The following is a 26,335-nucleotide window of genomic DNA, read 5'->3' as shown; positions in this document are numbered from 1 at the left end:
GCTCCCATTAGAGTCAATGGCACGACCCTCGTGGCGAGCGCGACCCTTTACGGGAGTCCTTCATTCTCGGACCCGGTGGTGGTTGTGTGGGGATTCCTACGGTCTAGTGGCAAAAAGAATTTTATTCCTGGGTGCCCTGGAACCTAAGTTTCCCACGCCAATTGTGATTGAACTTGACCTAATGTGATCAATGCTCTTTTTTAGACAATGTATCCGCTTCTGCGGTCTGCGTTTTGGATGGCTGCCAACCCGTTCCTGGAGGTCGGCGTTGAGGAATCCCCATTGAAATGAATGGCTTCATTGACTTACAATGGGGAACCGCCGCTCCTCCTCTCGGGCGCCACCTGCAGGTCTTCTGATGAAAATGGCCCCAAATGGCCAGTTTCCCCATAGGCGCCAGTTTCCCCATAGGATCGTATGGAGCTGCAGCAGTGACCTATGGGGAGCTGCAAAATGGAGCCTGCAAAGGCGGGAAAAAGGAACAAAGGGCTATAATCACTCCTTAACTATTAACCCTTTCCCCCCCGCATCGATCCCAGTGTATGTGTTGGTGCAGACACTGGAATGGGAATAATACATATTTACAGGGGAAAACACATTTGGGTGCTGAAGCAGGGTAAAAACACATTACTAGACCGCAGTCCAGTTAACCCCTTGCCTCCCAAGTGAGAGCAGGGTGTGGCCAAATGGGGTGTAACCTCTTTAATACCGGGCCAAACCCCCTCTCCCATGACAGCGTACTGTAACGGACATGCTCGCCACAAATCGGGAACCTGAAGCGGGACTGAGGTGGGGATGTGAATACACCGACCTTAGGCCACGAAGCCGGTTCTGGATTGCGCAGTTCATGGTAATTCGTAGCAGGATCAGGGTTGGAGAGGCCAGAGTAATCCATTGACATGCCAGGGTCAGGATTGGAGATGGTAGGGTAGTCGATGTCCAGGCTGGAGTTCGGCAATAGGACGTCAGGAGAACTCCGCTTCAGCGTAGCAGCTGAAGCGCGGAAAGGCCTCTGCGCGAGGAGCGGGAGCGGCCCATGATAAGGTCTCTGCATGGGGAGAATGCAGGTCTCAGGAGAAAGGCAAAGCTGGCACTGGGGATCCAGTGCTTCAGCACAGGAACCATGAAGCAGACCTTTGCCTGGGGTGAATGCAGCAGGTCTCTGGAACAAGGCAAGACAAGCACTGGGGATCTAGTGTTTCAGTACAGGAACCAAATAGCAGATCTCTGCCTGGGGTGAATGCAGCAGGTCTCATGAACAAGGCAAGGCTAAGGCAAAGTAGCTTGTGGCAAACACAGTTACATCCAAGTGAATCTTGGGTTTATGCTCAGCAATGAAGGAAAGGGAAAGCCCAGTATAAGAAGGGCAGATAGCCAATCCCCAGACATGGGTGTGTGGCAATTCCTCCAATGCCACAGCAGAGAGACAGAGCTGCAGTGATTGCAAGCACAGGTGATAGTACTTGCAATTCCAAGGGAAGGTCTGTCTGAGAGCTCACCAACTCTGCAAGAGTGAGCTCCAGCCAAAACCAGGAACGAATTCCTTACAAACACAAATAACACTTGGAAATAACACTTATGGTAAAATAACAGGGTGAAGTATCAAAGGATAACACTGGCTAGAAATTCTCCATTGCTGGATTAGTCACGAACCACCAACTACGAACAGCACACACCGAACAACTCTGGGGTTGGGGAAACCTGCCTCTTTATAGGGTTTGAATTCCTATCACAAACAGGCAAGGAACTCTGGTAGGAAGCAGAAGTGCCCTCCCTTCCCCCCCCCCCCCCGGCGACACCGAGTCTAGGGCTGAATGGCTGGGCATTGTCTAACCCATAGGAGTGGTTGATGGCAGATACTTAATGTTATCTGGCCCATCCCAACTCCTTATGGCTCTGCGGTTTGATAGTCCTGAATATCTCCAGACACCTTGGCAACAAAGCCACGGGATGCCCTTTAAAGTCAGGGACTCCCAAAGCTCCCAGCTCATTCTCAATGCATTTATCTGCCGGAACCTCGTCTGATTAAATCAGAGGCCCCACCATACAAATGTAAATCACATGCAAATCTCATTACAAGTCTGCAATCTGAGAAATTAGTACATACAGTCACATAATCCCATGAACACTTTACAGTGCTGACTCCCAAATTACATCACAGTGCTTACCCATAGATCACAAAACACTTTACCTCATTTGCCTGCTTAACTAGACTTGGGAATTGAATTCACAGGGAATAAAAGTGCTATGGAATACACATACATAGTTAACTTATACATTAACCCTATCTCTCCCCACACGAATTATGGGTAACTAGCCGGGTATAACCCCTTTATTACAGGCCAGATTACCCCTGATCATCACACCTCCCCTATACCTCAGAGTGCAGATTGTGACCTGGCCACCTCGTCCGGTGGTTGGGCTAACCTGTCAGCTCTTGAGGTAAAAAGTTCACATGGACTGTCCTGCCGGGATAGGCCATCTGCATTGCCATGTTCACTGCCCTTTTTATGCTGTATAGTGAAAATCAAACTCTTGCAAAATTAGACACCAATGTAGCAGTTTGGCATTCTCACCCGACATGCTCTGTAGCCAACTCAAGGGGTTGTGGTGAATGGGCGACCATATAGGTAGGGCTGTAGCTTGCGTAGGGCCCACACGATCGCCAAACATTCTTTTTCAATGGTGGCATAAGCCACTTCTCTGGGTAATAGTTTGCGACTAAGATATACCACGGGGTGTTCACTGCCGTACTCTCCGACCTGGCTGAGTACTGCGCCGATGCCATAGTCCGAGGCATCGGTCTGCACCAAGAACATCTTGGCATAGTCTGGGGCAGTCAGTATCGGGCCACTGGCCAGTGCAGTCTTTAGAGCCTGGAACGCAACCTCACAGGCGGGAGACCAGACGACCACCACAGACAGTCGCTTCTGAGTTAAGTCCGTCAAGGGTTTGGCCACGGCACTGTACTGGGGAACAAACTTGCGATAGTAGCCTGTGGTGCCTAGAAATGCCATGACTTGCTTTTTAGTTTTGGGAATGGGCCACTGCACTATGGCTTCCACTTTGGCCGGCTCCGGTTTAAGGTGCCCGCCCTTCACTCTGTGCCCCAGGTAAAGGACTTCTGACATCCCCACGAGACACTTGGTGGGTTTTAAAGTGAGCCCCGCTTCCCTAATCCTAGCTATCACCACAGCTACATGCACTAAGTGAGTGTCCCAGGAATTACTGAAGACCGCGATGTTGTCCAGGTATGCTTACAAACCCCTGCATCCCTTCTAGTAATCAGTTGACCAAGCGCTGAAAGGTAGCCGGGGCATTCCTCATCCCGAATGACATCAATAAGAACTCATAGAGGCCACTCGGGGTGATGAAGGCTGACTTCTCTCTCATCTCCGGGGTCAACGGGATCTGCCAGTATCCCTTACATCGTGGTCAGATACTTTGCCCCCACAAGTTAATCTAATAACTCGTCCATACGGGGCATGGGATAAGCATCTGGCACCGTCCCTGCGTTGAGCTGCCGGTAGTCCACACAGAACCAGGTGGTTCCGTCCTTCTTAGGTACCAGGACAAGCCCAAAAGCTCTGGGATGGTACAATTACTCCTAAGGCCAGCATTTCTTCCACTTCCCTCTCTATACTGCCCTTAACCTCTGCTAATACGCGATAGGCATGCTTATACAGAGGACGCAGATCACCTGTGAGTACAGGGTGATCTGTGATATGGGTTTTGCCCGACTTGTCCGTGAACAGTACCCTGTACTGCTCTAGCATATTCCTAGCATCTACTCTCTGCCTAACACTTAGCTGAGTCCTGATCTCCACCTGCTCCACTGTACCTCCTTGCATAGCCTCCCCTAAGAGGTCAGGCAGAGCATCGCTCGCCTGATCTCCCAGCGGTGGGCTACAAATGGCCAGCACCGATGCCACACTCGGTGCTATATACTACTTGAGCATATTGATATGATACGCCTTATTCCTATCCATATCTATCTGTACACCGTAATTGCACTCATTCTTCTTCCGGAGTTCCAAATACGGTCCCGTCCAGGCAGCCATTAACTTGTTCTCCCAAGTAAGCATGAGAACAAGTACTTGCTGACATGGGATGAACTCCCAACTACGGGCATGCCGGTCATACCAATGCTTCTGCTTGGTCTGAGCGGCCCTAAGGTTGTCCTGTGCCAACGCTATGAGCATCTCTAACCAGTCCCTGAGATCTACTACATACTGAAGCACAGAAGCATCAAGAGTAGTAGCCTCCCGCTCCCCTCACGGAATAGGTCCAGAGGTCCCAGACCCTGGCGGCCATATAGCAATTCAAAGGGAGAAAAGACGGTTGATTCTTGCGGGACATCTCGGTACGCAAAAAGCAAGTGCTGCAGGTGAATCTCCCAGTCTTTCCCCTCCGCCCCTATAAAGGTCCGAAGCATCTGCTACAGGGTCCCGTTGAACCTCTCACACAGTACGTTGGTTTAGGGGTGCTAAGGGGCCACGCGCTTATGCTTCATCCCGCACGCATCCCAGAGACACTGAAACAATTCACTCATGAATTGTGTGCCCTGGTCGGTTTGGATCTCGCTAGGGAAACCTACCGTGGTAAAAATACTAAGCAAAGCCTTAGCTACGGCCCTCGCGTCTATAGTGGCAAGCGCTACAGCCTCAGGGTACCGGGTGGCAAAGTCTACCACCGTGAGGATGTAGCACCTCCCGGACCAAATGGGAAGCATTAGGGGTCCCATAAGGTCCATTGCTACCCTCTGGAAGGGTTCGCCGATTACCGGTAACGGGTTCAGGGGTGCCTTCACACGATTGCCCACCTTACTCATTCGCTGGCAAGCATCACAGGACCGGCAGAAATCTGCAACAGCCCTTGATGCCCCCAGCCAGTGGTAACGCTGCAACAGCCGGGCTCTCGTCCGAGTGACCCCGATGCCCCGCTAGTGGAATGGAGTGGGCTACCCGCAACAACTGCTGCCTATACTCTTTGGGCCCTACCAGCTGTCGTCTATCTGTCCATACCTCATCTAAACCCTTAGTCCCTGACTCTCTATACAGTAATCCGAGGTGCCACAAGTAGTAATCCGACCCATCCCCTGGCTTAGACTCGGACGGCCGAAGTCGCATGCCCTCCAAGCTGGGGTCGAATTGCACCGCTTCCCTAAACTTAGTACCTAACTCTGGCCACCCACTGGGGGACTGGGAACAGGCAAAGGGAACAGTAGGTCCGTATCAGAAGTCGACTTAGTCTGGCTTACCACTCGGTCTCCGCAGAGGCCACTGGTACCGTTGGTCCCAAATGCAGGGGGACAGGGGTTGCAGCTGCTGTTAGCTGGGCCACCATCGTGTGGGAGGCAAGGGGTTAAATGTAATAATGATTACATGTTTTTGTTCCCCTGCATCTACAAAATGTGTTCCCCCCTTTGATTGAATGTATTTTCCTGATTACATGTGTTTTTACCCTTACAGTGTATGCACCAAGCACATACACTGGGATCAGGCCGGGAGGGAAGGGGTTAACTGTGTTTGAATGTTTATGGCCCTTTGTTCCCCTTCCCGCCTTTTTGGCCACCATTTGCAGTGACATACAGAATGCCATGTATTCCTAAGCAAAGTTTACAGGGCTGTTGCAATTACTGCTGTTTTTTAAATTAGATACCTGGAGGGCTGAAATTTGGCCACGAGGCAGAGACCCCAGAGTCAGGATTGCATGGCAGGTTTCAGCCCTCTCAGATTAACCGAACTGAGTATTTTTGATATATATAAATTGTGATATATTTCTGTATAGTCAGGGCTACCCAATTAGCCCACAAAAGTTCCTGGCCATTTGGAATTGTAATGAGCCATCAGGTGCCGGTGTATCTGCATGCCTTGTCCTGATCAAGGCTTCACCTCCCAGATAAAGTATGCAGGGGGGAGAAATAGCAGGGCAGGGCTGTTTATGTTTAAGTACCGCAAATCACACCTCCAGTCCGCGTTTCCTCTGTGAAGAAATACAGATAGTAGACTCAGAGGCACCAGGCTTAAGAGTGGGGTTCAGTAAATGGGACTCTGACTGACAGTGTGTGCGCATGTCCCACCTACCAGGGGAAAGATATCCAGGAGAAAACTCCAAGAAAACCAATGCTCTAGATCGTGTAAATATAAAATCCACAGTATGATCCAATAGATAAATGATTCCTTAAAGCGCTGGTGATCAGCTTCCCAATAGCAGCATGAAACATAGGTGAGTAAGTAAAACTGTGTATTCAAGACTGACAACGGGAAGGGGCTAGAGTGTGGTAAGGAGAGAAAGTACAAGCAGCAAAAGCCATGTCCCCTGCGTGGAACCCTAATGCGGCTAACCGCAACTGCTCTCCGCCACTGACCTCACAAACCCGGCGTCTCATACACAGCCTCAACCCCCCAGATGCAGGAGTACTCACAGACTTGACTCGACGTGTTCAATCCTGAGAATGATGAAGCCGGTAATGCTGATCAGGTGCGCAATGAAGCGTGCTCCAGCCGGTTAATGTGGTAAGTAGAAAAAGAAAGTTTCAGGCGGTTCACAGCTAACCGAAGGGGTACAAAAACTGGTCTCCAAGCGCAATCACATTACAAGGTTGTTTATTGAGTGCATACACCTCGTTCTTTCTGCCAGAGAAGAACTCTTGACGCGTTTCGTCCACCAATAGGACTTTGGTCCCAGGGGGCATGTACCTGCTTGCTTCCCACGTGAGCTGGCAAGAGTTAATTGGGTCCAGGTAATTGTTCTCCAATACCTGGGTCCCAATGTTAAGGAGTAGAGGCTAAAATCTATTTAAGTGACTGTAAGCCCTCTACCCAGTGGTTTTCGTTTGTATCCTGTATTGCTGAATGAATTGCTAGCCTGTATCCTGGCTACTTCATGGTCCCCATCCCAAGTAAGTGTAAATATTCCGTTTGTTATTTGTCCAACATTGTGTGTCCACCTTATTTTAAGGAATAAAATCTCTTTATCATATCACAGTCGTATTCAATTCAACCCAGTTATTTGGTGTATATTATAACCCTGTAAGATATCGTGACACTAGCAATTCTCCCTTGCTGGATTAGAGTCACGAACCACCAATTAGGAACAGTGCACACCGAACAACTCTGGGGTTGGGGCAACCTGCCTCTTTATAGGGTTTGAATTCCTATCACAAACAGGCAAGGAACTCTGGGAGGAAGCAGGAGTGCCCTCCCCCCTCCTACCCCCCGGCGACAACAAGTCTAGGGCTGAATGGTTGGACATTGTCTAACACAGCGTTTCCCAAATGGTGGGTCGCGACCCGGCACCGGGCCACGGCACCAAAATTGCCGGGTCGCAGCGAGGTTGGCCGCGCGGTGTCTCCTCCCAGCCCCCCCTCCCGCTGCTCGAGTTAAAAAAAATAGCAACGATTCCCCCTGCGGTCCCGCGCGCATGCGCAGGGCAAGCAGGGACCGCTCCCTTCCTCCCCCCCGCTCCCAACGTGGGACGGAGGCAGAAGTACTATCTCCTCTGCGGCCCGCTTCCTCCCGCGACCCGCTTCCAGAGCTCACCTCCCGTGGCACCCCCTCCCGAGCCCACCTCCCGTGGCACCCCCTCCCGAGCCCACCTCCCGTGCCACCCCCTCCCGAGCCCACCTCCCGTGCCCCCAAGCCCACCTCCCGTCCCGGGCAGCAGGGGATATCGGGGGCAGCATGGGAAAGCGTCCGGCCTCAAGGTAAGTCACCCCACCCAGTCACTGTCACCCACCCAGTCACTGTCACCCACCCACCCAGTCACTGTCACCCACCCACCCAGTCACTGTCACCCACCCAGTCACTGTCACCCACCCAGTCACTGTCACCCACCCACCCAGTCACTGTCACCCACCCAGTCACTGTCACCCACCCACCCAGTCACTGCCACCCACCCAGTCACTGTCACCCACCCACCCAGTCACTGTCACCCACCCACCCAGTCACTGTCACCCACCCAGTCACTGTCACCCACCCAGTCACTGTCACCCACCCAGTCACTGTCACCCACCCACCCAGTCACTGTCACCCACCCAGTCACTGTCACCCACCCAGTCACTGTCACCCACCCAGTCACTGTCACCCACCCACCCACTGTCACCCACCCACCCACTGTCACCCACCCACCCAGTCACTGTCACCCACCCACACAGTCACTGTCACCCACCCACCCAGTCACTGTCAAGTCACTGTCACCCACCCAGTCACTGTCACCCACCCACCCAGTCACTGTCACCCACCCAGTCACTGTCACCCACCCAGTCACTGTCACCCACCCAGTCACTGTCACCCACCCACCCACTGTCACCCACCCACCCACTGTCACCCACCCACTGTCACCCACCCACCCAGTCACTGTCACCCACCCACACAGTCACTGTCACCCACCCACCCAGTCACTGTCAAGTCACTGTCACCCACCCAGTCACTGTCACCCACCCACCCAGTCACTGTCACCCACCCACCCAGTCACTGTCACCCACCCAGTCACTGTCACCCACCCACCCACTGTCACCCACCCACCCACACAGTCACTGTCACCCACCCACCCAGTCACTGTCAAGTCACTGTCACCCACCCAGTCACTGTCACCCACCCAGTCACTGTCACCCACCCACCCAGTCACTGTCACCCACCCACCCAGTCACTGTCACCCACCCAGTCACTGTCAAAGTCACTGTCACCCACCCACCGTCTCCCACCCACCCAGTCACTCACCCACCGTCTCCCACACACCCACCCAGTCACTGCCTCCCACCCAAGTGTCCCAGTCCCCCCTCCCACCCAGTCCCCCCTCCCACCCACCCAGTCCCCCCTCCCACCCACCCAGTCCCAGTCCCCCCTCCCACCCAGTCCCAGTCCCCCCTCCCACCCACCCAGTCCCAGTCTCCTCTCCCACCCACCGTCCCCTCTCCCACCCACCCAGTCCCAGTCCCCTCTCCCACCCACCCAGTCCCAGTCCCCTCTCCCACCCACCCAGTCCCCCCTCCCACCGTCCCAGTCCCCCCTCCCACCCAGTCCCCCCTCCCACCCACCCAGTCCCCCCTCCCACCCACCCAGTCCCAGTCCCCCCTCCCACCCACCCAGTCCCCCCTCCCACCCACCCAGTCCCCCCTCCCCCCCACTCAGTCCCAGTCCCCCCTCCCACCCAGTCCCAGACCCCCCTCCCACCCACCCAGTGCTAGTCTCCCCCACCGAGTCCCCAGTCCCACCCAGTCACAGTCCCCCCTCCCTTCCACCCAGTCCCCCCTACTCAGTCCCAGTCCCCTCTCCCACCCACCCAGTTCCCCGCCCACCGTCCCAGTCCCCCCCCCAGTCCCCCCTCTCACCCAGTACCCCCTCCCACCCACCCAGTCCCCCCTCCCACCCACCCAGTCCCAGTCCCCTCTCCCACCCACCCAGTACCTTCTCCCACCCACCCAGTCCCCCCTCCCCCCCAGACCCCCCTCTCCCCTCCCACCCAGTCCCCCCCCTCCCACCCACCCAGTCCCCCCCCTCCTACCCACCCAGTCCCCCCCTCCTCCCACCCACCCAGTCCCTGCCCCCCCCTCCAGTCACTCACATCCGTCATTGCCTGTAATTCACTGTTTGTGTCTGTGTACGTATAGGGGAGAGCGAGTGTGTGTGTGTGTGTGTGTATCAGGGGCTGTGTGCGTGTGTATCTGTATCAGTGTCTGTGTGTGTGTATCAGAGTGTGTGTGTATCAGTGGCTGTGTGTGTGTGTGTGTGTGTGTGTGTGTGTGTGTGTGTGTATATATCAGTGTGTTTGTTTGTGTGTGTGTGTATCAGTATCAGTGTGTGTGTATCAGTGTGTGTGTATCAGTGTGTGTGTATCAGTGTCTGTGAATCAGTGTCTGTGAATCAGTGTCTGTGTATCAGTGTCTGTGTATCAGTGTCTGTGTGTATCAGTGTGTGTGTGTGTATCAGTGTCTGTGTCCGTGTGTGTATCAGTGTCTGTGTGTGTGTAGCAGTGTCTGTGTGTGTGTGTGTAGCAGTGTCTCTGTGTGTGTAGCAGTGTCTCTGTGTGGCTGCTTGTGTGTGTGTCAGTGGCTGCGTGTGTGTTTATCAGTGGCTGTGTGTGTATCAGTGTGTGTGTGTCAGTGGCTGCGTGTGTCAGTGGCTGCGTGTGTATCAGTGGCTGTGTGTGTGTGTATCAGTGGCTGTGTGTGTGTGTGTGTGTCTGTGTGTGTATCAGTGGCTGTGTGTGTGTGTGTGTGTGTGTGTATCAGTGGCTGTGTGTGTCTGTGCAGGCCCTATAGGCCAGTATAGGCGATAAAATTTTTAGTGGGTCACGAAGGAGAAGTTCAAAAATAACCGGGTCACGGAAAAAAAAGTTTGGGAAACCCTGTTCTAAGGCATAGGAGTGGTTGATGGCAGATACTTAATGTTATCTGGTCCATCCTAAATCCTTATGGCTCTGCGGCTTGATAGTCCTGAATATCTCCAGACACCCAATACAAGTTTGCTACCTGAGAAATGAGTACATACAGTCACATAATCCCATGAACACTTTACAGGGCTGACTCCCAAATTACATCACAGTGCTTACCCATAGATCACAAAACACTTTACCTCATTTGCCTGCTTAACTAGACTTGGGAATTGAATTCACAGGGAATAAAAGTGCTTTGGGATACACATACATAGTACATTATACATTAACCCTTTCTCTCCCCACATGAATTATGGGTAACTAGTCGGGTATAACCTCTTTATTACAAGCTTGATTACCCCTGATCGTCACAATAAGGAATGGTGAAAATCAAGGGTACCCTGGGTATTAAAGTGCACTTAATAAATAATCAATGGTTATCAAATAAACATTGATGATGCACATTGTTTGGGATATTGGCGAGTATAAAAATGTGATATTACATAGTTACATAGTGGATGAGGTTGAAAAAGACATATGTTCAACGAGTTCAACCTTTGTTAAATTTAGACAACAGATACTTATCCAATATTTATATTTACAGAATATTGATCCAGAGGAAGGCAAACAAAAATCCCAATTAAATATCATGAAATTATGTCTCAAAAAGAAAAATATAATTCCTTTCTGACACCAGTAATGGCAATCAGATTACTTCCTGGATCAACATTCTTCCCATGTTTACTTATTTGATATATCCCTGTATACCTTTCCTTTCTAAAAAGATGTTCAACCTTCTTGAGAAGATACCTATTGTATCTGCCATCGCAGTCTCCATGGGTAATGAATTCCAATCTTTTGGTACTGAGCCTGTAGAAATGTAGTCCTTTAATATGACATGTAATGGTTTGGCCATTATTAAATTTAGCTCCTTAAAAACGCTTGGATGTATGCCATCGGGGCCAGGTGCCTTATTTACTTTAATTTGATCAAGCTGCCTATGTACTTCTTCCTCAGTAAACCAATTGTTGGTTAATATAGAGGTTGTGGCTTCCTCCTGCAGCACTATTATTGCAATCGACTCCTCCTTAGTAAAAACAGGTGCAAATAATGTATTTAATTCCTACACCATTCCCTTATATTCAATAATGTCCCTGCCCACCTCACATTGAATGGATGCTATATTCTCTTTTTTAATTTTTTTGTTATTAAGCTACTGTACTTAAATAACTTTTTAGGGTTGATCTTACTTTCTATTGTAATCCTTTTTTTCATTTTCAACCTTTGCTAATTTGATTGCTCTTTTGCAACTTTTGTTACATTCCTTATAATTCTGATATGAAAGTAAAAAAAACAACTAGTTTTAAAGTTATCAAAACCATCAGTTTTTAGTCATGCAATCAAGGTTCAGTTGAAAATAACCAAGAAATGCCTGTGCAAGACTTATAAAGATGCTATCTATTACTTCCAGGTAAATCATTTGATAAATAAATAAATCTGTGTCTCTGAATAAATAATGGAAAAAGACTTGGACTTATTGACTAAAGTAGAAGATACCTATTTTCAAATACAGCTCAACCCAGTTATAGCGCGATCCGCTACAACGCAAATTCGCATATAACGCGGTCTGAGCATGTCTCCTGATTTTAAAACCTCTATTTTGATGCGCGAGGACTTATCGGCATCTAGATCTCTCTCCTCACTTGATAGGAGCCCACGCTCTCCTCTCTGCGGCTGTCGTGTGCGGCGTATTTTTTTTGTTTTTTTAAACATTTAATTCAATGCTTTATAGACTAACGGACACATACACACACCATGTGGGAATTGAACATTAGTACATTTTGTATAATACACATGCAGGGATCAGAGTCAGGACCTTCCATATACGATACCGATGCCTTACCTCTTACTTCTACACCATAGGCTGGGTGTAAATACCCTATAAATATATTTATCCTCTGCAGCACATTGCCACAGTGCACAGTGTACTCTGTAAATGTTAAGTTTATTTCTAGATGTCTGTGACATCACACAGTCCCTGTAGTGTAGCGGTACAAACCTTAACTAGCATATGAAAGGTCCTGGGTTCCATTCCTGTATGATATGGTATAATGGTATAATTTATAAATTATAAAAAAATTAAAACAATAATTTATAAATTATTATTTAATTTTTATTATATTGTATAATTTATAAATAAATAATAAAAAATAATAACGCGATCCAGGTTATAATGCGGTCTCTGGGTTGTGGACCCCAAGGACCGCGTTATAACGGGGTTCAGCTGTATAAGTTTTATTTACAGGAATCTGATAAGCGTTTGGGTTCGTTAATAATTAAAGCCCTAAATAAATGCCAAGGTATAACTGAAGAATTGATGTCAGGACAGTAAGCCGCCCTTACGTACTTTAACAGGATCCGGATTTACTTTTCCCTTTTAGAAGCTTTTGCCTAATCAACATATTATGGTAACCCTGAAAGGCGATGAAATAGACTTCATACAGTACAGTATGTACACACATTGACCGCAGGATGTCACCATCAATTCTGCTAGATACAGAGTGATCACAGGGTGTCACTGATACTCATAGGTACTATATCCTGCTATATGCACACAATGCATGAGAACCATAGGGAATACACATTTCTATGTCCACACAGTTTTGCCATATTAAACTCTTAATTAACAATACTAATAATCAGTCATTGATGCTAATTTGTTCATTAATAATGTATTAACAGGCTTATTAATAACCAAACAATGAATCGCTTCTCTTATTGGTTTATTGCAACAGCCAATCAGAGCGTAGAAAACATGTGGTGGTGTCAAGTGCAAGGGTCTCTGGGTAACCCTATGTAATGGTGACATCGGTGAAATCGGAGGTGAGGGGACTGGGGAAAGGGGAAGGAGTTTGTACAGAAAGGGAGGAGTCTATGAAGAGTGGGCTTGGTGAATTGGTGCATTAATTATAACATGTCATATTGAGAGAGACATCTAGGGGAGATGGGAGAAATAAGCAGAAAAGGAGAGAGACAAGCATAAGAGAAAAGACAAAGACAGTGGGAGATAAGAGACAAAAAGGATGGGAGAATGGCAGATAGGAGGGTAGAAAGACTGACAGTAAGGGAGATTGACAAGAAGCAGTGATGAGTGAAGTAAACAGGAGGGGAAGAGAAAGAAATAAGGTGAGAGTGATAGGATGAGAAAGATCAATGAGAGTACTCTGGATCTCTCAAGGGCAGTCTCTTACGAGCGGTCTCTGTGCGGGAACACCACTACTTGTACAGAAGGTGCACTCTGCTGCCATCACAGCTGTTCCTGCCCATCTTGTCCCCCCCCTCAGCCACGAGACATCTAGCGAGTGGCAGGCCGGGCTGGTAGAGAGAAGAGACTGCCCCCGAGGAGTTAGGAAAGTGATTGTCAGAGCAGTTGTCTCGGGCTGTGACTGACGGTTTCCTGCGAGAGCGCAACTGCTGACGGAGCTCCATGACTCGTTCTTCTTTCTGAAAACAGAGAGGGAGAAAGAGAAAGAGAAGGAGGGGGAGCGAAAGACAAATAAAGAGGGAGAGAGTGGCAGATGTCACAGACACACCTTTGGCTTGTCCCAGAGTCACACCTACCTTCTCTTTTGTGCCCCTTCCTTTCTATTTGCCTTTTCATAGCTTTACTTTGGCAACACACGTAGAAAATGTGATGCGAATATAGTGTCATTGAACTAGAGAGCGGTAGAGAGGGAGACTACAAGAAAGTGGGAAAGAGATAGAGAGGAGTGAGAGAAGGGATGGAGAGGAAGTGGGGGGATAAATAGAGAGGGAGAGAGGTATAAAGAGCGAGAGGGGGGTAGTGAGGGGGAGAGAGGGTGGAAGAAAGAGGGAGGGAGGCCTTTGAGAAAGGTCTTAAAGTGCAGTCTTAGACCGCCATTGCAGAAACAGAGAAACAGCCCTAGCCAAGGTAGTCAGACAGAGAGCCCATCCGTAGAAGAAACATTTGGAGAGACAGCGTGCGAGACAGCCTGGGATAGAGTCTGCGAGATCTCACCTCCGCAATTATCCTTCCCAGCTCCTGGTTCTCTCTCTCAAGCAGACGAGACTTCTCCTCCTCATTGTTATTGGTGGAGGATCCAGTCTTGAGAGTGTCCTGTTGCTCGGACTGCCATTCTCCCCGGGTGATGAGACGTCTCATCTGAGATATCCAAAGAGACAGACTCTGAGACTCCCTATCACCAACTAAACACTCTTCTTAAGCGATGAGATGTTTCATCTGAGAGACATGCTACGACAGACCCTAAAAGTGCATATCAGCAACCAAATGCTGCCCCAAGTAATGAGATGTCTCAACTGAGAGACATCCAATGAGACAGACCCCGAGACAGTGTGTCGCAAACCCAGCACTCTACCCAAGTGAGACAACTGAGACATCCAGAAAGACCCTTAAAACTCCAACAACACAAATCTCACATAACCAAAAAAAACTAACATTTGACCTCCTATTGTGTCACAAGACATCTCTCCAAAGAGTCATATGGTGAGACAAGTGCACTATAAGGCTCCAGATGCCTAATCCAAGAGACACTCATTCCTTGGCTTGTCATGAGACATCCCTCATACAGGGTGACACTCTCTTCCAATAAACACACCTATGAGACATCCCACCCACAAAACCCCCCAGCGATACAGCACAACGAGACAGCTCAAAAAGACACCCCTCAAATGACATGTCCCAAGGAGATGGAAGTCTCCCAAAACAGACACCCCATCCGCAAGACAGCCCAACCAAGAGACAGTCTAATCACAAAACAGCCCACCCTCAAGTCATTTCTGGCACGAGATAGCCACTTTACCTTGGGCACGAAGAGCACCACGAGAGTGATGTAGGCTGAGAAGACAATGGCGAGAGAAGAAAATGCCAAGGAGGCATCCTGCTGACTGCTGAGGATCATAGTGACCGGAGCTGTGATGAGACAGAGGACCTGAGGAGAAACACCATTATCCAGAGACAGCCTTACAAGGGGGGAAGGATGTCATCTGAGTCTCCCCCTCACCCTTAATCGTGTTTCCCTCTTTAATGTCCTGACTGCAGGTGACCAATGCGGACACTCTTGGTTCTGAATCTCTTCTGGAATGAGAGTCTATTTCACTTTCCTGTGCCCCCACCTCTCTTATCGTGCCCCCGCATCACTCTCTCTCTCTATATCCGCTCTCTTTTTCTCTCCCCTTTGTACTCATGATGACCATCTTTATGTTGACCTTCTCCCTCATGTTAATAGAGACCAATTGGAGGAGGAAGGCTTGGGGGTGAGTAAGCCGTCAACTCCATCACTTTCCCTCCATGTTATTGTTCTTCATGGGAAGAAATGTTTAGGAGAGGGGTTCAATCACATGATATCTCCTAGATCAACCCCTTTCCCACCCTCCCTGATCCTACCCTGGAACTACTTCCCTCACACTCATGATATGGGCAGCACTTCCCACCCTCTATGTCTTACTTTCCAACTTGTAGATAGACTTTCCCACCAGCCAATGTTCACTGGTCTTTGTGACGGAGATGGTCTTGTGAACAGAAACCCTCTGTGGGTAGATGGGGAATATGGCCTCATGACATTTCTAAGAGCTTCACCCTCCTCCGTGTCCCACCCTTCCTGGCACCAGAGTTACTTCTAGATGGACATTCAAACTAGTTAATGAGGGAGAGTTGGAGGGTCAGGACCCATGATGAATCACCCCACTCCTCTCAGTCTCACCCTCCTCCCTCCCAGTCACCACTCTAGGACTTACCGCCACGTTGTATATAGCCATCCCCACGGCACGGTGGTCATTGATTTTCTCAGTGGAGACGCTCTTGGTCTCGTAAGCCAGGAATATACCGAGGAGAAGGAGGAGACCCTTAGAGCCGTATACTATACCTAGAGGTGAAGGGGAAAGAGAGCAAAGAGCGTACGACAGTGAAGGAGAGAGGGAAAGGAGGGGGAAAAGAGTGAGGGGGTTGGGGAGAAGGAGCATAAGACAGAGAGAGAGAGAGGGAGGGAGAGTGTTAGAGAGCGAAGTGAAAGAGAGAGAGAGAGAAAGAGAAAGACAGTGAGAGACAGCTCTTTAGAGAGCTTTGCATGAGAGCGCACCAAGCCAGGTGTTCATCTTAAGAGAGCTGCAGTGTTCGAGTTGAGGGAGGATGAGAACATCCAGGTCCCCGCGAGGCTCCTCTTTGGTGAACTCCTGCAGAGGCCAGAGATACAGCGTCAGGAAAGTGTCACAAGAGAGTGTCATGAGAGTCCTCAGAGCATGTGATAAGTGCACAGAAAGAGTGTGAAAAAGCTCTGTGAGGGCGTCATGAGAAAGCATCATGAGAGTGCTGAGTGCGAGTGTCTAGAGAGCACTGCGAGAGAGCATCAAGAGAGTGGTCAGAGAGTGCTGAAAAGAGCTTCAAGAGAGCGTCAGAAAAAGTGCTTAGAGAGGGCATCAAGAAAGTGCAGAGAGAAAGCATCAAGAGAGTATGACTAAAGTGTTTAAAGAGAAAGTGTTAAGAATGTGTCATAAGAATGCTAAAAGAGTTGGGAAAGAATCAAAACAGCATTATAATGCACTACGCACTAAATCAAATAACGTAATGTTAACCAAGTGCTACTCCTTAAATAAATGTATGGTTATGTTTGTCCCGGCCATTAGTGCTAATAATATGCAAAAGGGCGTTCCCACTAACATTGCATAAAAGTCATTCGGGTTATGCAGGGATTTAACCCAAAGCTATTTAGGTCATACCTAAAGGTGGAGAAAGAAAGCGAGAGAAGCTAAAAAAAAAAAAAAAACAAGGAGCACACCTGGGAGATATGCAAAGTATATTTAAATGACTCACACACCCCACACCTTCAAAAAGATTTCCATAAGACCTATACTGATACGCTTAAGGCCCCTTGTGATGAAGGAGATATTAGTGTCAATCCCAACAGGATCAGAACCCCCAACCTCTGTTATTCAAGGCAGCAGCTCTAGCATTGAATTATCTCAGCTGCTGGATAACTCCACTGTCACATCTGTTGCTAATCATACTCCATACAGGTGGACGGACACCTGGCTTCCTTTAAAAGCAGACCAGTACCAAGGCAGTGCTAACTTATCATGGCGTTGTCTATTCTAATGCGATAAGTAATGCCAATTATTTCAGCTTTCTGGATACCTGTTAGACTTAGGGAAAATAAGGTTGGTTACCTGTTCAGGTAACGTGCGCCATGATGTAATGGAGCTCTATGGATCTGCCCCTAAGTGAGAGTGCTAGGAGAAAGAGCTCCCTCAATCTCTCTTTTTCTCTCTCACTCCCTTCCCCTAGCTGTCTCTCACCTCAATAGAGCGCTGCAGGGGGTCTACTATCTGCCAGATCCCAAGAGTGACAACATCCAGACCCAGGAGAAGAGAGACTGTAGTGTAGAGCTTCCAGGGTTCCAGTGTCTGAGACTGCTGGAGACAGAGACAGAGAGAGGGTGGGAGTGGGAGAGAGGCAAGATGGGAACAGAAATGTGTAATTAGAACAGTAAGTTATTGTATTATATATATATATATATATATATATATATAAAAATATATATATATATATATAAATGAAAAGGAAAAGACAAAAGCGCACCCCCAAGTGCATTATCTTCACAGTAGGAAGATGAATATTTTATAATAAAAATAGGTGGTACTGTAGGCAATGCACACTTACAAGAAATAAATATGCAATGTTCACATAAAGGTATCTTTAAGGAGCCGCGAATGGCCAGCCGGTGGATGGAATATGGGGGCACAACCAACTCGCTGCGATCACACTGGGCCAATGGCGTCTCTCATAACACAGACAGCTTGTGCTAGTTGGTCGATGGCACAGCCCAGGCTTAACCGTGGGGTCCTCCGCCCGACCACAGGCAACAGGCAATCAATAGGCTCCTAAAAAGTTCAATGGAAGTCTCTCTAATAGTAACGCGGAAGTACAGGGAAATTCTAGTGACGTCAGCCCTACGCGTTTCGTCCGCGACTGCGAACTTCGCAGTGAGTTGGTTGTGACAGATTGTGTCAGGGGAAGCCTGTGTGTTCGCGGTGGGGAAGGTTGTTGCACAGGAGATTGTGTCAGGGGAAGCCTGTGTGTTAGTGATGGGGAAGGTTGTTGCACAGGAGATGGTGTAAGGGGAAGCCTGTGTGTTAGTGGCGGGGAAGGTTGTTGCACAGGAGATGGTGTCAGGGGAAGCCTGTGTGTTAGTGGTGGGGAAGGTTGTTGCACAGGAGATGGTGTCAGGGGAAGCCTGTGTGTTAGTGGTGGGGAAGGTTGTTGCACAGGAGATTGTGTAAGGGGAAGCCTGTGTGTTAGTGGTGGGGAAGGTTGTTGCACAGGAGATTGTGTCAGGGGAAGCCTGTGTGTTAGTGGTGGGGAAGGTTGTTGCACAGGAGATTGTGTCAGGGGAAGCCTGTGTGTTAGTGGTGGGGAAGGTTGTTGCACAGGAGATGGTGTAAGGGGAAGCCTGTTGTGTTAGTGGTGGGGAAGGTTGTTGCACAGGAGATGGTGTCAGGGGAAGCCTGTGTGTTAGTGGTGGGGAAGGTTGTTGTACAGGAGATGGTGTCAGGGGAAGCCTGTGTGTTAGTGGTGGGGAAGGTTGTTGCACAGGAGATGGTGTCAGGGGAAGCCTGTGTGTTAGTGGTGGGGAAGGTTGTTGCACAGGAGATGGTGTCAGGGGAAGCCTGTGTGTTAGTGGTGGGGAAGGTTGTTGCACAGGAGATGGTGTCAGGGGAAGCCTGTGTGTTAGTGGTGGGGAAGGTTGTTGCACAGGAGATTGTGTCATGGGAAGCCTGTGTGTTAGTGGTGGGGAAGGTTGTTGCACAGGAGATGGTGTCAGGGGAAGCCTGTGTGTTAGTGGCAGGGAATGTTGTTGCAAAGGAGATGGTGTCAGGGGAAGCCTGTGTGTTAGTGGTGGGGAAGGTTGTTGCACAGGAGATTGTGTCAGGGGAAGCCTGTGTGTTAGTGGTGGGGAAGGTTGTTGCACAGGAGATGGTGTCAGGGGAAGCCTGTGTGTTAGTGGTGGGGAAGGTTGTTGCAAAGGAGATTGTGTCAGGGGAAGCCTGTGTGTTAGTGGTGGGGAAGGTTGTTGCACAGGAGATGGTGTCAGGGGAAGCCTGTGTGTTAGTGGTGGGGAAGGTTGTTGCAAAGGAGATTGTGTCAGGGGAAGCCTGTGTGTTAGTGGTGGGGAAGGTTGTTGCAAAGGAGATTGTGTCAGGGGAAGCCTGTGTGTTAGTGGTGGGGAAGGTTGTTGCACAGGAGATTGTGTAAGGGGAAGCCTGTGTGTTAGTGGTGGGGAAGGTTGTTGCAAAGGAGATTGTGTCAGGGGAAGCCTGTGTGTTAGTGGTGGGGAAGGTTGTTGCACAGGAGATTGTGTCAGGGGAAGCCTGTGTGTTAGTGGTGGGGAAGGTTGTTGCACAGGAGATTGTGTCAGGGGAAGCCTGTGTGTTAGTGGTGGGGAAGGTTGTTGCAAAGGAGATGGTGTCAGGGGAAGCCTGTGTGTTAGTGGTGGGGAAGGTTGTTGCACAGGAAATGGTGTCAGGGGAAGCCTGTGTGTTAGTGGTGGGGAAGGTTGTTGCAAAGGAGATGGTGTCAGGGGAAGCCTGTGTGTTAGTGGTGGGGAAGGTTGTTGCACAGGAGATGGTGTCAGGGGAAGCCTGTGTGTTAGCGGTGGGGAAGGTTGTTGCAAAGGAGATGGTGTCAGGGGAAGCCTGTGTGTTAGAGTTGGGAAGATTGTTGCACAAGAGATTACAGCCCAAGAAGGCTATGGGGCAAGGCACCACATGTCGCGCAACAGCCAATAGGGCTGCAGCTTCCCCTGCACAGGGAGATAGATACATTTTGGAGCACCGCCACCACGCCAGTCGGAGCTGGGACAAGGACAGGGTAGATTGTGTATGTGCAGGTGTCTGTGGCACCTGCACTAGGCCAGAGACCCCCTGTAAGGCCCCAGCTAGGCCCCGACTCCCCTTAGCTTGTGGTTGCTGCAGGCGCAGGCCCATAAGATAAGGACACTGCCCCTGTAGTACCAGAGCATAGGGACACAGCCAGGGTGCAGCTGCATCTTGGCACGTGGTGATCTCGAACCAGATCACCCATCTGCAAACAGAGAGACATTCTGCATGGTGTTACCATCCACGCGGGACCCACCCAACGTAGCGGCAGAGGCTCCGCATGTATCATCATCGGATCAAAGGACCCCTGTACAGTATCAGCGTTACCGGGTGTGGGACCACCTGGCAAGTACTGCATCATACAGTATCAATAAGTGCACCAACTTACACTCTTTAGTGCGCAGCGCTGTACTACACTCTTGGGAGGGATTATTTACTCGTGGACACCACGGGGATTGGGTGCTCGAGGACCCTCCGGTGGTGGGGACTGCATCACCAGTGTATGGACACTGGGTGGGTGGTTACTGGAGAGTACGGTTGTGCGTGACCGTGGTGGATGTGTATATAATATATTCTGTGTAGTAAAACTGTTACACTTACCAAAGTGTGTTTTGTTTCATGGGGTTCCTGTAACGGGGTCATTCCACATAGTAGAATCCTGTACAGGTGGAGGCGCTACCGATCATCGACTCAGGTACACCCCAGGCTCCCAGCAGCAGAGGCTCAGGCCTCCTGTGAGCCAAAGGTATTGCACCGCACACACATGGTAGCCACAAAATCACCAAAAAATCTACTCGCCACACAAAAAAATCTACTCGCCACCTAGTACCAAGCGTGTGCTGCTTGGGCCAATATTTACTCGCCCGGGGGTTAAATCCACTCGCCCGGGGCGAGCAAATGTATAGGTTTGTCGAACACTGTATATATATATATATATATATATATATACACAGTATATTTAATGAGTTCCTTTAATGATTAAAAAGGACTAAATCTGGATATTTTTCAAATACATGTATTATTTGCATGGTTTGCTTTACTGCTTGTCACTGTTTTTCATCTCCTCACTTTTCTACGCAACATGAAAACACTTGGCAGTTTAAATGTTAATATTGCTTGGGGTAGTCAGGAAAGAACAGTATTTTTAGAATATCCAGTATTAGAAAAAATACATGTAGCCATTTTTTCAGGAGACACAATGATTTATATAATCAGACAGAATGGCTAAACGAGTGGATAGGGATTTTTGTTTTGTAATCCATGGGACTAATTTAAGTGTTAGGCAGCAGCAGCAGCTTAATTTTTTTCTCCAGGAAAATAACAAACCAGATTCTTATAATGTAAATGAAGTTATTAAAGGTCGCTTGTTAAACATATAAGTTGTTATTAAGAATACTTATTGGTTTATTAATGTCCATGCTCTAACAATTGGACAAATTAATTTGTTTCAGACATTAACAGAAAATGCGAAGAAAAACACCAGGGGAGTGATGGTAAACCTTAAAAAGAAAAACACTACATAGTGCAAATATTGTATGTACAATTAAACGTGAATAACATAGGCGCTCCAAATTGCAAACTCACAATCGAGTAGATATAAAGGAGCATTATATTTCGTCCACTTTGTAAGCCTCCAGTTTTCTTCTTTGGCATAAACGCATTTTGTTGCCATCTACACTATGGTGTTTTTCTCTCCTTGAGGTCTGATGTCCTCCTACCATACTGGCCTGGAACCATCCTTTTTCACGCCTGGATTTTATGCTCCTTTATATCTACTCGAATGTGAGTTTGCAATTGGGAGCTCCTATATTATTCACGTGTAGCCAGGTCCCCTGTGTCCCGCGACCCCCCCCCTCGATACCTCTGCTGCCGGGGGTTCACTCGACAGACCCGCCGGCACTTCTGGAGGGTGGGGGCCAGTGCAGGGAGCGCTTCGGCGTTCCGGAGGTTCTCGGCGGCTCCCGTGTAGGAGGCCGCCATCTTTTCTTTGCTCGCGCATGTGCAGTGAGTCCCTGCAGCCGGCGGCCCAGTGAGAGCTTTGCGCATGCGCAGACGAGGTGCGCGCGAGGCGGCCAATGGGAGAATAGCTCCCAAGAAGACTACAGCTCCCAGGATGCACAGGGGCTAGGTCAAGTGGCGCCAGGGAGCCAATAGGGTTGCCCGAATCCCCTGCTCAGAGATTTAGATACATTTTGCGCGCTGGAGACCACGCTAGTGAGTCAGGACCAGGAAGAGCTAGGGGAAGGAGGTGAGTGTAGGGGTCTGTGACCCACTGCATTAGGCCAGCAGCCCCCTAGGCCCCAGTTAGGTCCTGAGCCCCTCACAGCTTGTGGTGCTACAGGGACAGGCCCTAGGTTAGGGATCCTGCCACATTAGTATCAGTGATAGTTAGGGACACAGCGGACGCTGCGCTCCCCGAGAAGAGGCTTGGGCTCAAGTCTACGCCCCAAAGAGACAAAGACAATCTCCAGGGTGGGATCGCCCCTGGCGGACCCTCGTATAAGGAAGTACCGGATCGCAGATGGGATCACCAAGCGGCGGATCCTTTTCGAAGTTGATTGCTGGCCCGCGTGCAGGAGCACTCGGCAGGTACCTTCATAAGTGCACCAACGTATCACAATCAATATATTTTTACACATAGTGGCAGCGCTGACCACGGGACAAAGGGGTTAACTGTGGACACGGTGTGGGGATACACGGTGGTGGGTGCAAGGTACACTCCTAGTGGAGTGAATGGCATTCGGTACATGGTGTGGTGTTACCCCCTAGGGGGAGTAGTATTATAACGATCACAGTGGTTATTGTTGATACTGATGTCAAGTTTTACAGTTATTCTGCATTTACAGTAAAGTGGTTATATACATCTCCGTGTAAATGCTTATTGCGTAGGTGGATCCTGTGTAGGTAACCTTCTACATTTCTAGAACCCTACACCGGTGGAGGCGCTGCAAACCAGAACGTTCCAGAAATTCACCCGAGGCTCTCACTAGCGGAGGCTCAGGCCTCCTGTGAGCCTGACAGGTATAACGCACCACACCTGGTAACATTAGGTTCCCCGCACATACACTCTATATGCGATTGGGTGGGGGAATACCTGTTACACACATTTAAATGTACATACTGTACAATATTTGCACTATGTAGTGTTTTTCTTTTTAAGGTTTACCATCGCTCCCCTGGTGTTTTTCTTCATATCATTCCATTGGACCATGAAACAGTCCTATCTGAGGGTTTGAGTGATCATTTAACCTTATTTCACTATCACTATAGATTGCACTGATTATTTGTGTGCACGTATTTTATTGTGTTATGTTAGTCACTTAATAGGTATTGTCCACAATACACTATAAGTTTGCACTGAGCACTATTGAGAGTATATTAGAGCGCCATCTTGTGTCGTTTTTCATATACGGTTCCTTGTTTCTTATATAGATAGGCAGCACTGCTCTCATTGTTATGGAAGAAATAGAGGTAGACATTAACTTCTCCAATATCTTCTCTAGAAGGCTCTTGAGGTCTGTTGATTTTAAGAGCATTCTCAATTTAGAGAATATCGCTATTGTAGGGGAAGTGAATATTTTAGCGTCTGAATTTCAGAAATTGGAGAAGTTGCTTGTCAAAGATACGAAAAAGTTCTGGGATTCTGCATTTTTAGAACAATATATTCTAGGTGAAAGAGTCCCAAGGGGTCTAAGACTGAAAAAAGATCCTTCCTTTGACCTTCAGGATGAAACTTTTCTTGATAAATGGTACAGCATTTTAGACAAAAGTTCCCAAGACCTAATGGGTCTAATCAGTGACCAACAAAAAAAACATATGTCACAAATTGACATAGAGGTCAATGAAATTAAAGAGAAAATAGGTGCATTGGATCAAACTGCCTTATTCAAAGAGAAAGATAAAAATCTGCAGAATAAATTGGATAAAATCCGAAAAGAGATCATTGCACTAAAAGTCAAAAAATATATTAGGGATGAGGAGGACTATAAAGATGGTCCCCCAAGAAAAAGCGTACCCATTATTAAAAAAGAGATTCAACAGAAACCTTTTTAAAAAAAAGAGATAAATCCAAAGAGGGAAAGAAACCCTATAGGGATTTTACACCTAAATCATCCCGAAAAATCCCTGAAAGGGACAATTGGAGGTCCAAGCACCATAAGTCTCCTCGGAGACAGGTGAATGGGCCACCAAAGGTGCAATTATGTGTAGACAAAACCTTCAAAAGAACTATGAACACTGACAATGATGCTGATGGAGTTTTTAAATACACATAGACAGGAAAAAAGAGAAGAACAAAAAGATAGATTGTTCCCTAGAGGGGGTTCCAAAATAGGAGATAGGAAGGATTTTTCAGGGAACCCGTCGACATCTGCCCCTGAAGGAAAAAAATCCCTCCTCAGAGAGAAAAAGAGGTCGAAACGAAGAAAACGGAGAAAAAGAGGTAAAAAAGAAACGTCTCAAGAAAAGCAAGAGATAAGTAATATTTTTAATCTAAGTTCTAAAGTTTTAACAGAATCAGAAAAGTCTCATCTCGAGGGGTTTGAAGTTTGCTCCCACTGTGGGTCCTAGCAACTCTGGCCTCTTTATAGATGCGCAGAGATTTTTAAGAAAACTAAACATGAAAAGGTTTTTTAGACAAAAGGAAGTCGAATTAAGAACTAGAGAGAATTTATTGACAGACTCTCCTGGTATTGCAACTGATCAAACATCAGAAGTAGCATCACTTTTGTTACACTCTGGTTTGAAATTACCATCTGTGTTTTACCCGAAACATGCAAAAGGTAAAAACTTGGATGTCTTTTCCCAGTTAGTGCAAAAAGATTTTGACCAACTCATTTCGGTAGATAGCACGTTTCACCATAATTTAAATAAAATGGAGAGAGAAGCTTTAAAAACTCTTCAAAAAGACACAAATGTGGTGTTTAAACAAGCCAATAAGGGAGGGGGGGTTGCTATTATGAACAGAAGTGAGTATTTTAAAGAAGCCAATAGAATCCTGGGTGACACAAATACGTATATACCTGTGACGAAAGATCCTACATTGGATTTCTTAAAGGATCTAAAAATATTGTTGGACAGAGGGGAGGTTGATGAAGTTCTAACGGATAAAGAATATAGTTTTCTTTATAGGGAACATCCTATAAGACCTATCTTCTATCACATTCCCAAACACCATAAGAGTTTAATAAACCCCCCCGGTAGACCCATCGTAGTGGGTATCGACTCGCTAACGTCCAACTTATCTACCTACATAGATACTTACCTCCAGAAGTATGTCACAAAGCTTCCGTCATATCTTAAAGATACGACGGATATCTTGCGTACTTTACAACATCAAGTGTGGGAGGAAGGTTGGTTTCTAGCTACCTGTGATGTAACTTCACTCTATACCTCAATTGGTCATAGAGATGGACACAAAGCTATAGATCTAATATGCCTCATGAACAGGCCAACTTCATTCTAGATGGAATTAAGTTCATTCTGGAACACAATTATTTTTTGTTTGAGGAGGTATTTTATCTCCAGAAGTGTGGCACCACCATGGGATCAAGTTCGCACCAAGCTACGCAAATCTTTTCATGGGTTCATGGGAAGAGGACTATATTTGGTCTATTGCGGAGCTTGGTGCGAGCTTGGGCCTATGGTGGAGATTCATAGATGACATATTTTTTATTTGGAGAGGTGATGAGGAGAGCTTGGTGAGGTGTATTCACTATCTTAATGATAATGAACTTAACCTTAAGTTTACTTGTGAATATAGCCAGGATAGTGTCAACTTCCTGGATTTGACCATTCAAATTGAGAATGGGTCTATCAACACTAAGACCTTTTTTAAAGATGTAGATATTAATAACTACATAATGCCATCCAGTTGTCATCACCCCAATTGGCTTAAAAATGTGCCGTATGGCCAACTAAGGAGGATTAGGAGAAATTGTTCAAATATAGAAAATTTTAGCGAACAGTCCAATTTCCTCCAGAATAGATGTAAGGAGAAAAAATATAATAACAAAATAATTCAGGATGCAGCAGATAAAGCTATGGGCCT

The 26,335-nt window shown here is 48.0% G+C and overlaps 1 protein-coding gene across 8 annotated transcripts in view; it reads right to left on the bottom strand.

The window, feature by feature from the left end:
- Positions 1-13,143: 13,143 nt before the first annotated feature.
- Positions 13,144-26,335, bottom strand: part of GABBR1 (gamma-aminobutyric acid type B receptor subunit 1) — a 136,298-nt gene continuing 123,106 nt past the window's right edge. For 7 of the 8 annotated variants that reach the window (XM_075577994.1, XM_075577990.1, XM_075577991.1 and 4 more), the window contains 6 exons: positions 17,707-17,823; positions 16,494-16,587; positions 16,153-16,280; positions 15,219-15,347; positions 14,417-14,560; positions 13,144-13,881 (listed from right to left, as the gene is read on the bottom strand). In XM_075577994.1, the coding sequence (XP_075434109.1) occupies positions 13,654-13,881; positions 14,417-14,560; positions 15,219-15,347; positions 16,153-16,280; positions 16,494-16,587; positions 17,707-17,823 (840 nt within the window). In that variant the 3' untranslated portion in view covers positions 13,144-13,653. The remainder of the gene's footprint in view (positions 13,882-14,416; positions 14,561-15,218; positions 15,348-16,152; positions 16,281-16,493; positions 16,588-17,706; positions 17,824-26,335) is intronic. The other variant, XM_075577988.1, reaches the window with a different exon arrangement.

The sequence above is a fragment of the Ascaphus truei genome, chromosome 20, assembly GCF_040206685.1.
Source record: "Ascaphus truei isolate aAscTru1 chromosome 20, aAscTru1.hap1, whole genome shotgun sequence".
Classification (NCBI taxonomy): Eukaryota; Metazoa; Chordata; class Amphibia; order Anura; family Ascaphidae; genus Ascaphus; species Ascaphus truei.
This window is presented reverse-complemented; position numbering and strand designations above follow the sequence as displayed.